This window comes from Babylonia areolata, chromosome 30 (assembly GCF_041734735.1).
Source record: "Babylonia areolata isolate BAREFJ2019XMU chromosome 30, ASM4173473v1, whole genome shotgun sequence".
Taxonomy (NCBI): Eukaryota; Metazoa; Mollusca; class Gastropoda; order Neogastropoda; family Buccinidae; genus Babylonia; species Babylonia areolata.
Window position 1 is genome coordinate 3,125,167 of NC_134905.1, and position 15,000 is coordinate 3,140,166.

The 15,000-nt window shown below is 42.4% G+C and overlaps 1 protein-coding gene and 1 long non-coding RNA gene across 2 annotated transcripts in view; both read left to right on the forward strand.

The window, feature by feature from the left end:
- LOC143275633 (uncharacterized) overlaps positions 1-15,000 on the forward strand; it is a 227,194-nt gene that overhangs the window by 170,476 nt on the left and 41,718 nt on the right. The gene's annotated exons all lie outside the window — the stretch shown is intronic.
- The window catches only part of LOC143275632 (uncharacterized), a 57,731-nt gene that overhangs the window by 2,862 nt on the left and 39,869 nt on the right, over positions 1-15,000 (forward strand). The window contains exon 2 of the mRNA XM_076579882.1: positions 1,582-1,719. Within this exon, the coding sequence (XP_076435997.1) occupies positions 1,628-1,719 (92 nt within the window). The 5' untranslated portion in view covers positions 1,582-1,627. The remainder of the gene's footprint in view (positions 1-1,581; positions 1,720-15,000) is intronic.

The following is a 15,000-nucleotide window of genomic DNA, read 5'->3' on the forward strand; positions in this document are numbered from 1 at the left end:
TGCGTGCTTATTGCCATCATCATCATCATCGTCGTCGTCGTCGTCGTCGTCGTCATCATCGTCCTCTTTCGGCTTCTCCTCGTCTTCATCATCGTCATCTTCTTCTTTTCTGTTCCACCATTTCTTCCTCTCTCTATTCCTCCTTCTCCTCCTCCTTCTCATCTTCCTACTAGTTTCAGTTTGTTTCAGTAGCTCAAGGAGGCGTCACTGCGTTCGGACAAATCCATATACGCTACACCACATCTGCCAAGCAGATGCCTGACCAGCAGCATAACCCAACGCGCTTTGTCAGGCTACTAAACCTGCTGAAATCAAAACTACTTCTGTTGTTGCTGTTATTGTTGTTGTTGTTGTTCTTCTTCTATTTCTTCTTTCTCCTCCTCCTTTCTCCTCCTCCTCCTCTTCTTTCTCCTCCTCCTTCTCCTTTCTCTTCCTCCTCTTCTTCTTTCTCCTCCTCCTTCTTCTTTCTCGTCGTCCTTTTCCCTCCTCCTCCTTCTTTCTCCTTCTTTCTCCTCCTTCTCCTTTCTCCTCCTCCTCCTCCTCTTCTTTCTCCTCCTCCTTTCTCTTCCTCCTCTTCTTCTTTCTCCTCCTCCTCCTCCTTCTTTCTCCTCCTCCTTCTTCTTTCTCCTCCTCCTTCTCCTTCTTTCTCATCCTCCTTCTCCTTTCTCTTCCTCCTCTTCTTTCTCCTCCTCCTTTTTCCTCCTCCTCCTTCTTTCTCCTCCTTCTTTCTCCTCCTCCTCTTCTTTCTCCTCCTCCTTCTCCTTTCTCTTCCTCCTCTTCTTATTTCTCCTCCTCCTCCTCCTCCTTTCTTCTTCACCTTCTTCTTCTCCTCCTTCTTCCCCCTCCTCCTACTCTACCACCTTCTTCTCCCCCCCCCCTTCTTGTTCTACCCTCCTTCTCCTCCTTTTTCTACTTCTCCTCTTCCCCTCCCCCTCCTCCTCATTCTTCTTTCTTTCGTTGTGGGGCAGAGAGAGAGAGAGAGAGAGAGAGATCGTCTCATGTATATTGATGATGATTTTCTTTTCATTTTTGACTCACTTGTGTAAACAAAGTGAGTCTATTTTAACCCGGTGTTCGGTTGTCTCTCTCTGTGTGTGTGTGTGTGTGTGTGTGTGTCCGTGTGTCTGTGTGTCCGTGGTAAACTTTAACATTGACATTTTCTCTGCAAATACTTTGTCAGTTGACACCAAATTTGGCATAAAAATAGGAAAAATTCAGTTCTTTCCAGTCATCTTGTTTAAAACAATATTGCACCTCTGGGATGGGCACAAAAAAAATAAATAAAAAAGAAGCCTAATTATATGCAAACTACATTTACTGTTATATTTATATTTTTGTATTCTCTAAACTTGGCACTTTGACCTCTTATTCTGACCCAACAACAAGAGGAGTCATTATTATCATTTTTTTGTTCAAACAGGAACTTCTTTTGCTAAGCATGGAAGTTTGATTTATTTTGCAAACATTTTGGTGCAATAGTAAAAAAAAAGGGAAATTACTCTGTAATTAATGCTAGGGGACTTAATTTATCACAAGTGAGTCTTGAAGGCCTTGCCTCTCTTGTTTGTTTGTTTGTTTCAGTGTTCAGTTTTCGGTACCCTGCCAGCAAGCCACACACACCGTGAGGATGTGGGGTGTTGTTAACCTGTGTGCCACCACCGCCTGTTTGCTGCTGCTGGGGCCGCGTGTGGCGTTCGGCTTGTTTTTTGAAGTGCCACAGTGAGTACAATGCAATGCAATGCAATGCAAAGCAACGCAACGCAGCACAATGCAATGCAAGGGTATGCAATGCTATACAATGCAACACGATGCAATACAATACAATACAATACAATGCAAAGCAATGCAATGAACACAATGCAATGCAATGGTATGCAAAGCTATACAATGCAACACGATGCAATACAATACAATGCAATGCAATGTAATGCACACAATGTAATGGAATACAATGCAACGCAATGCAATGCAATACAATACAATGCAATGAAACGCAACACAATATAATACAACACAATACATCTCTATTAATCAATTTGGAAGTTGTTTAATCAATTACTGAACGCACAACACATAGACAGACAGGCAGACAGACAGACAGACAGACACACGGACTCACACGCACACACCGACACATACACACACACACACACACACCACACAGCCACAGACACTTATACAGAGACACATACACACATACACACACACACACACACACACACACAAACACACGCACACACAGAGCTTGTCAACTATCTTTTGTAGTCGATGTACTGCATGACTCTTTCTCTGTCTCTGTCTATTTCTCCGTCCGTCTATCTGTCTGTCTGTCTGTATTTATCCGTTTTTACTCGTTCCCCTCCTCCTCCTCCGTCTTTCAGTAGTTCCTCCTCCCCCCCCCCCTTTCTGTCTCTCATTCCCTCTTATTTCTCTCATTCTCTCTCTCTCATTCCCTCTTATTTCTCTCATTCTCTCTCTCATTCCCTCTTATTTCTCTTATTCTCTCTCTCTCGTTCCCTCTTATTTCTCTCATTCTCTCTCTCATTCCCTCTTATTTCTCTTATTCTCTCTCTCATTCCCTCTTATTTCTCTCATTCTCTCTCTCATTCCCTCTTATTTCTCTCATTCTCTCTCTCTCATTCCCTCTTATTTCTCTCATTCTCTCTCTCATTCCCTCTTATTTCTCTCATTCTCTCTCTCTCATTCCCTCTTATTTCTCTCATTCTCTCTCTCATTCCCTCTTATTTCTCTCATTCTCTCTCTCATTCCCTCTTATTTCTCTCATTCTCTCTCTCATTCCCTCTTATTTCTCTTATTCTCTCTCTCATTCCCTCTTATTTCTCTCATTCTCTCTCTCATTCCCTCTTATTTCTCTCATTCTCTCTCTCATTCCCTCTTATTTCTCTCATTCTCTCTCTCATTCCCTCTTATTTCTCTTATTCTCTCTCTCTCGTTCCCTCTTATTTCTCTTATTCTCTCTCTCATTCCCTCTTATTTATCTCATTCTCTCTCTCATTCCCTCTTATTTCTCTCATTCTCTCTCTCATTCCCTCTTATTTCTCTCATTCTCTCTCTCTCATTCCCTCTTATTTCTCTCATTCTCTCTCTCATTCCCTCTTATTTCTCTCATTCTCTCTCTCTCATTCCCTCTTATTTCTCTCATTCTCTCTCTCATTCCCTCTTATTTCTCTCATTCTCTCTCTCATTCCCTCTTATTTCTCTTATTCTCTCTCTCTCGTTCCCTCTTATTTCTCTCATTCTCTCTCTCTCATTCCCTCTTATTTCTCTCATTCTCTCTCTCTCGTTCCCTCTTATTTCTCTTATTCTCTCTCTCATTCCCTCTTATTTCTCTCATCCTCTCTCTCATTCCCTCTTATTTCTCTCATTCTCTCTCTCATTCTCTCTTATTTCTCTCATTCTCTCTCTCGTTCCCTCTTATTTCTCTCATTCTCTCTCTCATTCCCTCTTATTTCTCTCATTCTCTCTCTCGTTCCCTCTTATTTCTCTTATTCTCTCTCTCTCTCATTCCCTCTTATTTCTCTCATTCTCTCTCTCTCGTTCCCTCTTATTTCTCTCATTCTCTCTCTCATTCCCTCTTATTTCTGTCATTCTCTCTCTCACTCCCTCTTATTTCTCTCATTCTCTCTCTCATTCCCTCTTATTTCTCTCATTCTCTCTCTCTTTCCGTCTTTCATTCTTTCTCTGCTGACACATCCACACGGTCCCCTTGTCCAATGTGTGGTGCTTCAGTTGAAGATGAAACTCCTTTCCTTTTTTTATGTGTAAGTATTATGAGGAAAATTCGAAAGAAATACTTACCCCCGAAAGCGGAGTATGGCTGCCTACATGGCGGGGTAAAAACGGTCATACACGTAAAAACCCACTCGTGTACATGCGAGTGAACGTGGGAGTTGCAGCCCACGAACGCAGAAGAAGAAGAAGAAGAAGAAGAAGAAAGAAATACTTTATTTTCAACGGTGGAAACTTAAACAACATGAACCTTTTCAGTATGATTTTGATAGATGATGAAGTAAGAATAAGATCACAAGCGAAATTAATCGCCCTAGCTTGGGATTGTCGGATAAAGAAATGAACATCGGAAGCCTAATAGTTATCGAAAAAATGATGCCAGTTCCACAGGTTGTAATTCTGAATGACTTTGTAGAAAATTGGATAGTTGCGTTTTTTATTTTATTTTCCATTTTAATCTTAACAATATGTTGTATTTCATGGTTTTGTTGTTGTTGTTGTTGTTTGTCGTTGATTTTCTTTTTAATCTTAGCAATGTGTCAATTTCTCTGTTAACCACCGTTATTCTTTTATTCATACATTGTCTCCAAAGTTCAGCAGAGATGTTAAATGCACATGTGGAGAATCTATTTCAAGCAAACACATAACTCTTTGAATGTCAGAGTCTGAAATCGTTTTTTTACCAAACTTCTCGGACAATTCTTTCGAATGTATTTTTGACAATTTCAAGATGTTATCTGCTATTGCAGAAGGTTTGCTGCATAGTCCAATTGGACATTTGTTATAGTTGTTACAGTTGTTTGACGTTAGCGTTTCCTTCTATATTGTGCCTATGTCTCCCCTTTTAACTCACTCAGTACGGCCAGTCCTCTCTTCTCCTCTACACAGACCCCTCGGATGTCCAGTGGGTGTCTGAATGACCCAACCTTTAGCTTCCGTCGTCAGAATTGTGGTATTCTTTGTCAACATTCACGTCTTCAGTATAAGAGCCTTCCGCTTGCAATATTTTGATGATGGTAATTGGGGTGAAACGCTGTTCGTATGGAAAGAGTTAATGTGTTATTTTTTCCAATGCTCTGTATCTTTCCCCACCACACACACACACACACACACACACACACACACACACACACACACACACACACACATACGCGCACACACACATACACACCACATCATTCTTCACCCTCTGCCCAATACCGTTCCCACCACCACGCTCCGCCCTCTACCACCCCTCCCCCCAACCCCACCTCTTTATTTTTTTCTTCGTCTAATATCACTTAAAGTGGAAGACGTTAAACTGAAGACCCAACTACTACTACTACTACTACTACTACATTGTCCCCATTGTCAAAGGATGGTATTGTCAATGGCAGTAAAACAATGTCCGTGTCCGTGTCTGTGTCTCTCATCCTCTGTCTCTGTCTCTCTCTCTCTCATTTTTATATGATTTATCTGTACTTTGTTTTCTGTGTACTGTCCAAACCTTGGAGACGAACGACTGAAAAAAAAGGCAAATGACCCCCCCTGTCACATGTACTTTTAAGCTAATGACAATGTGCCAAAGTGTCGCAAATCTCTTATTAGTTTATGGTGTTTCAATTCTGGTTTTGTTTTTTGTTTTCTTGTTTTGTTTTCTGTTCCATTTCATCTATTTGCACCATTTTGTTCTGGTTTGTACCTACTATGTCACCAGAGCTTTTCAGCTAATGACATTATAAAAAGCTCAGTGTTCAGTGTTCTCTCTCTCTCTCTCTCTCTCTCTCTCTCTCTCTCTCATAATCTCTTCCCCACTTTGATTTGAAATGCCCAGTTTTGTGTGTTCTTCGTGAAAAATTTATCCCAAAGAAATATTATATATATATATCCATGTTCATTTCAATTTAATCTGCTGATGGCATCTACAGATGACGGACTTATACGTAATTTGGCTCTATATCTATATAAAGCTTTTCACTTAAGAGATATAATTATGTCATGATTAATTGCTATAGCTCTGGTGACATACACTAATGTTGTTATCGCCCCTCGTTCATATTGGGCTATGGCCTTTAATGAATAAACCATCTCAATCTGAATCTCATAATCTCTTCCCCCCACCTCCCATGGCATTGAATGATATATCTCTCATAAAGAAACATCATCATAATCATCATCATCATCAGTATTTTGTACAGTTCATCCATATCACTGTAGATGAAGCTCACCCTTAACACACACACACACAGATTGTATTTCATGCCATTTCTTTGCTCTCTGTCTTTCTCTACACCTCTTTTTTCTCCTTACATCTCTGTCTGTCTATCTCTGTTCACGTTTTCCTCTGAGCAACGCACGATTAGAACGCACAGATATAGCAGTATAATAATAATAATAATATTGTGCATTTATATAGCGCCCTTTCTCTCTAAGAGCTCAGGGCGCTTTACATGAAAGAAAAATATTACAAGTTACATAAAACATTCAAGACCACTCTTTCTCAAAAACCCCTCCCCCCACTCACATTCTCCCTTTCCCACTCTACATACCTCCAAAGTGAGCTAACATGGGTGGCTTTGGAGAACAAGGAAGCTGAGAGTACTTATAGATAGGTTTTAAAAAGATGAGTCTTTTAGTGATGAGCGAAAAGCAGAAACAGAATCAGATGCACGGATATGATGAGGAAGGTTGTTCCAGATGTGAGGAGCAGCAAAGAAGAAAGAACGTTCACCATAGGTTCTTGTATTGACATGAGGAAGTTTCAAAAGGTAACAGTCAGAGATTTCTTGCGGGAGTGTAAAAAAAAAACAGCACAAAAACATGATAAGGTCCTGCGGAGTGGAAAGCAGAATAGCAGAGACACGCAACTTTGTATTTAATTCTCGCTTCAATAGGGAGCCAATGTAGAGTGCGGAGGTGAGGAGACCTATAGACCTAAATCGATAAAAAAACAAAAAAAACAAATTAACACCAGCGACTGCAACAACAGCAATTATTCTACTGTTGTTGCTGCTGCTGCTGCTACTACTACTACTATTACTACTGATAATGATGATGATGATAATAATGATAGTAATAATAATAATGATAATAATAATGATGAGAAGAAGAAGAAGAAAAACACAGGATAAAGATAGCCTAATAATAATAACAATAATGATAACAACAACAGTAACAACAATAAAAGTAATAACAGTTACCAATATAATGATGATGATGATAATAATGATGATGATGATGATAATGATGATGATGATGATGATAATGATGGCGACGACAGTAACAAAGACGACGATGAGGATGGATGACAGTACTGATGAAAAGAATAATGACGATGATAACGATGAATGAATACGTGTCACATTACTGGACACTGAAAACAAAACTTTTTCTTTGTTTTTTTTTTTAAAATTTGTTTGTTTTTTTGTTTTTGTTTTTTGTTTTACCAGCACGTGCCTGTTTTAAAGATGTCCAATCAGAGTCGAGCTATGACGTAAAGCAGATGCTTAGAGTTCCGTGCAGACAGATCATGCCACTTTAACGAGCACATCTGCTGTTCGTATAATCTCGGCGTTTTTCCCCCACCTTCCTTCCGTTGGAGACAAGTATGATATCTAAAAATGGCCTCCTTCGTTTTCTCATCGCGGAAGAGAATGTCTGCCAATCACTAATTTGAGCCCATAACGAGCGAGAACAAAAACAACATCATATTGGATGATGATGATGATGATGATGATGATGATGATTCTTTAAGATATTTATTTCCTTATTCATCACGTAACTCAGTTTCAGTTTCAGTTTCTCACAAGGAGGCGTCACTACTTTCGGACAAATCCATATACGCTACACCACACCACATCAGCTACGCAGATGCCTGATAATAGGATAACCCAACGTGCTTGTCAGGCCTTGAGTGCATATTTGTATATTTGTGTACTTATCAGAGTGGATTTCTTTATATAAAATTTTGCCAGAGGACAACAATACAATACAATACAATACACAAACTTCATTGTCTGTACTTTGGTACAGAGATTTTCTTTTTGGCAGCAGCACATGTCCAACATAAGAAGAAGAAAAACAACCACAACCAACAAACAAATAAAATGAATAGAAAATAAAAAGATAAATTAAATGGCACCAAATGGAAATAGCTATATACAAATATACAGATTACTGAAATTTACGTGCCTCTCCATTTCTGTCAGCCAAACCGCATTGCACATCTACCCCCCCCCCGGCCCCCCACCCCCCACACACACACCACGCACACACACCACGCGCACACACACACGCACACATACACTCTCTCTCATCCCCTCTCTCTCTGTCTCTCTCTTCACAAGAAATGCAACTACATGGGTTCTTTTTCAGTGCGCCAAGTGCGTGCTGTACACACAGGAACCTCGGTTTATCGTCTCATCCGAAAGACAAAGACTGCTCAGTTTTGATTTTCCAGTCAAACTTAGGAGAAAGGGCGAGAGCGGGGGATTCGAACCCACACCCTCACGGACTCTCTGTATTGGCAGCTGAGCGTCTTAACCATTCTGCCACCTTCCCTACTATTTACAGAATGGTGTGAATGAATTCTCGATTTATCATTGACCCTTTTTCTCCTGTCTCTGTGTCTCTTGTCTCTAAGATCCATTTTCTTTTGATTTGCTCAGGATATAAAGTCCTTGGAGAAGAATCAATTCTTTATATATATATAAAAAAAAAAATCAACTTAACCATGTTCCAGTTTAACTTTCTTAATGTCAAAAAAATCGAATGAACATCTGACGAAAAGACTGGCAGTATTTGTGCATAAAGCATTAGCCTTTCGACACACGAAAATAGTATTTGTGCATAAAGCATTTGCCTTTCGACACACGAAAATAACAGTATTTGTGCATAACGATTAGCCTCACGACACACGAAAATAGCAGTATTTGTGCATAAAGCATTAGCCTTTCGACACACGAAAATAGCAGTATTTGTGCATAAAGCATTAGCCTTACGACACAAGAAAACACCAGCAGTATTTGTGCATAACGATTAGCCTCACGACACACGAAATTAGCAGTATTTGTGCATAAAGCATTAGCTTTGTGACACACGAAAAGACAGGCAGTATCTGTGTATAAAGCATCAGCCTTACGACGACACGAAAACACTAGCAGTATTTGTGCATAAAGCATTAGCTTTGCGACACACGAAAACACTGGCAGTATTTGTGCATAAAGCATTAGCCTTGCGACACACGAAAACACTAACAGTATTTGTGCATAAAGCATCAACCTTACGACACACGAAAAGACTATAGCAGTATTTGTGCATAAAGCATTAGCCTTACGACGACACGAAAACACTGGCAGTATTTGTGCACAAAGCATTAGCTTTGTGACACAAGAAAACACTGGCAGTATATGTGCATAAAGCATCAGCCTTACGACGACACGAAAACACTGGCAGTATTTGTGCACAAAGCATTAGCTTTGTGACACAAGAAAACACTGGCAGTATATGTGCATAAAGCATTAGCCTTACGACACAATCTGTGTAGACAACATGAAGCGAAAAAAAAAAAAAAACCAACCAAACAAAAAACACCCCCAAACCATTCAAGAAGCTTCGCCCTTTGTGCATAATTATTTTCGGTCCTATCGTTCTGGGCTAGAGGTCTCGGCATTCTGAGTTCTTTCTCTGTTTCTGTCTGTCTGTCTGTCTGTCTGTTTGGGGGCGGTTTCCTGACCTGTCGTATTTACCGCTCGGCCACGTTGACACTTAGTACACAACCCATTCAAAAGTCATAGCTACAGTGTTAAAAGCTACAGAGATAGTATTTGAAAGCTCCACTTTAAAATAGGGCTGATCTATTCACGGACACTCACTCGCTTTCTGTCTCTGTCTGTCTGTCTCTGTCTCTGTCTCTGTGTGTCTTGTCTCTCTGTCTCTGTGTCTGTCACTCTCTGTCTCTTTCTGTCTCGCTGTCTCTTTCTCTGTCTGTCTCTTTCTCTTACCCTTTCTCTGAGTTGTCCTAATCACCAAATCATGTACCCCAAACAGCCCTCTAACGCTGAGCTGTCATTTCACGTCAGATGCACTCGCATGAAGTTGTCTCTCTCTCTCTCTCTCTCTCTCTCTCTCTCCTCACCCTCCCCCCTGCCTTCCGAATAAAAGACCCCTTGACCCCTTCCCCATTCCCCATCCACCCCCCCCGTCCCCCCGCCCCCCCCACCTGTTTGTGTTTTAAACATTTAGGATTGAAAAATATAATCGTTTTTGCAGCTCGTGTGAATGATTCACCATACACAGGTAAACACCTCCACAACCACCCGCCCACGGTTAATGCTCGCACGCGCATGCACGCGCGCACACAGACACACGCACACGCACACAGACACACGCACGCACACACACACATGCACAAATACAAGCAGTGTCTCTTCTCTTGCTTCCCCATCTCTCCGTATCTCTCGTGTCTGTATACATCTCTGTCTGTCTCTCTCTGTCTCTATCTCTGTCTGTCTGTCTGTCTGTTTCTCTCTCTCCTTCTCTGTCTCCCCCCCCCACCCACCTCCCCCAACTCTTCCTCTCTCCCTCCCAAAGCAACAGACTACAGATTCACAACGGATTTCGCAACCCGCTAAAAAAAGAAAAGAATATCCCTTCAACTTAAAGTTATGTGCAGCATTAAGTTGACTTCAAAAAAGCATTGATTGATTCCTTAAACAGAAATGAGTGATGGCCAACAGTTTGAAAAAAAACCCGGAGTGAATGGCATGAGTAAAATGAGCGGAATATTCAGGGTCAATATTAATTCTGTGGTTTCGTGATAAAGCTTCCTGTGCTGATTTCTCGGTCAAAACGGTGCCAGACAGGGATGTCTTCTTAATGCTCTGATGTTCGAGGGACATACGACCTGATCACGCAGAAAATCATTGATTTGGCAAGGCCAGATTTCTCCCTCCCACCCTCTCTCTCTGTCTCTAACCTCCATCCCAAAACCTTATCTATCTATCTATCTATCTATCTATCTATCTATCTATCTATCCAATCATTAATTAATTTATCTATTTATTTATTTTTCTTGTATATAAACTTATAGCTAAAGTACGAGTGTAAGTCTCTCTCTTTACTATCTATCTATCTATATGTCTATCCATCTATCTATCTATTCAATCATTAATTAATTTATCTGTTTATTTATTTTTCCTTGTATATAAACTTCAAGCTAAAGTACGATTGTAAGTCTCTCTCTTTCTACCTCCGTGTGTGTGCGTGTGCGTGTGCGCGCGCGCACGCCGCCTGTACCATCCTCTAACTCTATACCCCAAACGCCCCCCCCCCTCCCCCCACACACACACAACCCCCATTCCGCCGCTCCCCCACCCCTCCACCCCTCCCCCAATTACCTGTATGACAGACAACACCTTCCCCACAGAGGAGGAGGATAGGCTGATTTACATCCATGTGTGCTGCGTGTTTGGAGCATTTACTTAACTCACTCAGTACGGCCAGTCCTCTCTTCTCCTCTACACAGACCCCTCGGATGTCCAGGGTGTCTGAATGACCCAACCTTTAGCTTCCGTCGTCAGAATTGTGGTATTCTTTGTCAACATTCATCTCTTCAGTAAAGAGCCTTCCGCTTGCAATATTTTGATGATGGTAATTGGCGTGAAACGCTGTTAACGTCGTCTCTTTCGCCGTTCGTATGGAGAGAGTTAAACTTACGACGTACAATATCAATATGAAGATTTTTTTTTTTTTTACGGATCCTCTGGGAACGGAGATGGGGCAATGTCGTGAGGTCATGTTTACCTGGAAATTTCCCTCCTCTCCTCTCTCTCTTCTTTCTCGGGGTTGTTTCGTCTCAAGTGTGTGTGTGCACAGTCCGAAAAGACCCTGACATTTAATGATTTATGTAAAATACGAAGCTTGGTCTTGTGACAGATGGACTCAAGTTTATCGACCTTTTAGTTAGTTTTTTTTTTTTTTTGGTTGTTCTTAAGATCAAGGTTATTGTTAGTTTAAAAAAAATATTTTGCTGCGTTCCTTAGCTTTGACAGGACAGGACAAGACAGGACAAGATAGGACAAGACAAGACAGGGCAGGGCAGGGCAGGGCAGGGCAGGGCAGGGCAGGACAGGGCAGGGCAGGGCAGGACAGGACAGGGCAAGACAGGGCAGGGCAGGGCAGGACAGGACAAGACAGGACAGGACAGGGCAGGGCAGGGCAGGGCAGGGCAGGACAGGGCAGGACAGGACAGGGCAGGGCAGGGCAGGGCAGGGCAAGACAGGGCAGGACAGGACAGGACAGGGCAGGGCAGGGCAGGGCAGGACAGGACAGGACAGGACAGGACAAGACAAGACAGGGCAGGGCAGGGCAGGGCAGGGCAGGGCAGGGCAGGGCAAGACAAGACAAGACAAGACAGGGCAGGGCAGGGCAGGGCAGGGCAGGGCAGGACAGGACAGGACAGGACAGGACAAGACAAAAATAAACAAAAATGGTTGGCGCTCTCAATGTATCGACGGGCTCTCCCAGAGGAGAGCAGTATGAATTTCACACAGGGAAATCAGTTGTGACAAAAAGAGTAATACAATTCAACGCAATACAATACAATACAACACAATACAATATCGCACCCTACAAAAGTTAAGAATGATCATTTCCATGTACCTGATCGAAAAACAACAACAATAAGCAAACAAAAACAAACAAACAAACGCACAAAAAACAAACAAACACACAAATGCAACACATTTGGCTTTATGCTCATGATCAGTGACAATGGCCATACCAACGAGCTCATTGAAAGATGCATCTGGTTCAGAGAGAGAAAGAGAGAGAGAGAGAGGGGGGGAGGGAGGGAGACATAGAGATAGGGAAAGAAAGGAAGAGAGAGAGAGAGAGGAGGGGGTGAGAGGGAGACATAGAAAGAGAGAGTGAAAGAAAGGAAGAGAGAGAAAAAGAGAGAGAGGAAGGGAGTGAGGGAGGGAGGGAGACAGAGAGAGAGGGAGAAAGGAGAGAGAGAGAGAGAGAGAGAGACAGGGGGGAGGGAGACATAGAGATAGAGAGGGAAAGAAAGGAAGAGAGAGAGAGAGAGGAAGGGAGGGAGACAGATGGAGAAAGAAAAGAGAGAGAGAGAGAGGGAGAGGAGGGAGGGAGGGAGACAAAGATAGAGAGGGAAAGAAAGGAAGAGAGAGAGAGAGAGGAAGGGGGAGAGAGAGGGGGGAAGGGAGACATAGAAAGAGAGAGGGAAAGATAGGAAGAGAGAGGGGAGAGAGGGAGAGAGAGAGGGAGAGAGAGAGGGAAAGAATGGAAGAGAGAGAGAGAGAGGGAGGGAGACACACACACACAGAGAGAGAGAGAGAGAGAGAGAGAGAGAGAGAGGCAAATAAACTCCCCATGCGTCTAAGGTTCCTGTGCAGGACACACGTGACTTAACAGTCGAGATTGTTGTTCACACTGTATGTATGACAATCCCAACACTCGGCTTATAATATCACAGAATGCCAAAAGCTCATAGCTGGGGCAACAGCAAAAAAAGACGCAGAAGCATGACCAGTGGTTTCTCCATTGCAATGGGAAGTCATTTATAATTCAGTCGTTTATGAAGGACTATGACTCTCTAGTGGCAAGACCGGGTCTCCAACCTCCAGGTCCTAGAGAGGAGCGGCCTGCCCAGCATTGAAAGCCTGCTGATCCAGTGCCAGCTACGCTGGACAGGACACGTTGTCCGCATGACAGACAGCAGGATCCATCCCAAAGATGCTTTTGTATGGCCAGCTGAAGGAAGGCCACCGTGAACGTGGAAGACCCTGCAAGCATATGAGGACACACACCGACAGGTAAGCCTGCCTGCCTACTCATCCGTCGGACCGACGGGAGACTCCATCATGACTTTCAATCTTGGAGGCAAGATTGTTTATTGGTGCTGCAACCTTTGGGGGAGGAGGGGGGGCGGGGGGCTAGTTGGCCTTTTGAGGAACCATCCCCCCCCCCCCCAAATGCCGACTGTCCTAAAACCCTTTTGGCCGAGAGGGTAGGGGGTGTAACTGAAGATACTATAATCCAGTTCTATTCCAGATAGTCGGGGCACGTGATTGGCTGTCACGCCCACACTGTGACACTGTGACGACAAGCACAATGGTTTCGCTGGGGTCTTGTCATGTCCACATTTCCCATTTCCGGTGTCTTCTCGAGAACAGTCCACCCCTCCCACTCCCCCCCCCCCCCCCTGGATTTTTTTCATGGACTTGGTGACTATAGTGAGTGTACAAGCTCGTGTGTTGTGTGTGTGTGTGTGTGTGTGTGTGTGTGTGTGTGTGTGTGTGTGTGTGATAATCATCATCATAATAAAAAGAAAAAAAATCTATATAGAGCCTATTGAAATAATTTGGCTCAAAGCGCTTTTCAGTTACAACAGCTCCAATTGTGTGTGTGTCGTGTGTGTGTGTGTGTGTGTGTGTGTGTGTGTGTGTGTGTGTGTGTGTGTGTGTGTGTGTGTGTGTGTGTGTCTGTCTGTCTGTCTGTCTGTCTCTCTCTATGTATGTATGTATATATATATATATATATGTGTGTGTGTGTGTGTGTGTGTGTGTGTACTATATGCGTGTACGTACACACACACTCATATTATATATACATATATATATATATATATATATATATATATATATATATATATAATATGTGTGTGTGTATGTGTGTGTGTGTGTGAGATATCACATACAATGCAAATTAAAATCAAGATGATGATAAAGACGACAATGAGAACAATAATTGCATATGTGAGTGTGCTTTCCAGTCAGAGAGGTTTCAAACACACACACACACACACACACACACACACACACACACACACACACACACACAACTCCCCCTCCCACACACCCATTCAAATGAACCACACTGATTCACAAACACACCGAACATTAGAGTGAATACATTGATCACGGCCCACGAACACACTGAACACCATTCTGAATAAAATGAATGGATCATTGACATTAATTCAACATGGTCTTCACACCTTTCTTGACAAAAGCAGAGCTGGAAAGCTTACTCAACATTCTTCCAAAACTAAACGGCAAATTTCTACAAATACGACCACGTAAATGAAGATCCTGAATGCTAAAACAATTACCGACACAAAATACTCCATATCGACACAGATATTTGAAGACAAAACGGACATTAAACTGCCAGAATTGCTCATTTTAGCGATGTAGTTATTCTGAATGTTAATCAATCAATTGTGAACATTAAGACTAGGACCTGAATGTC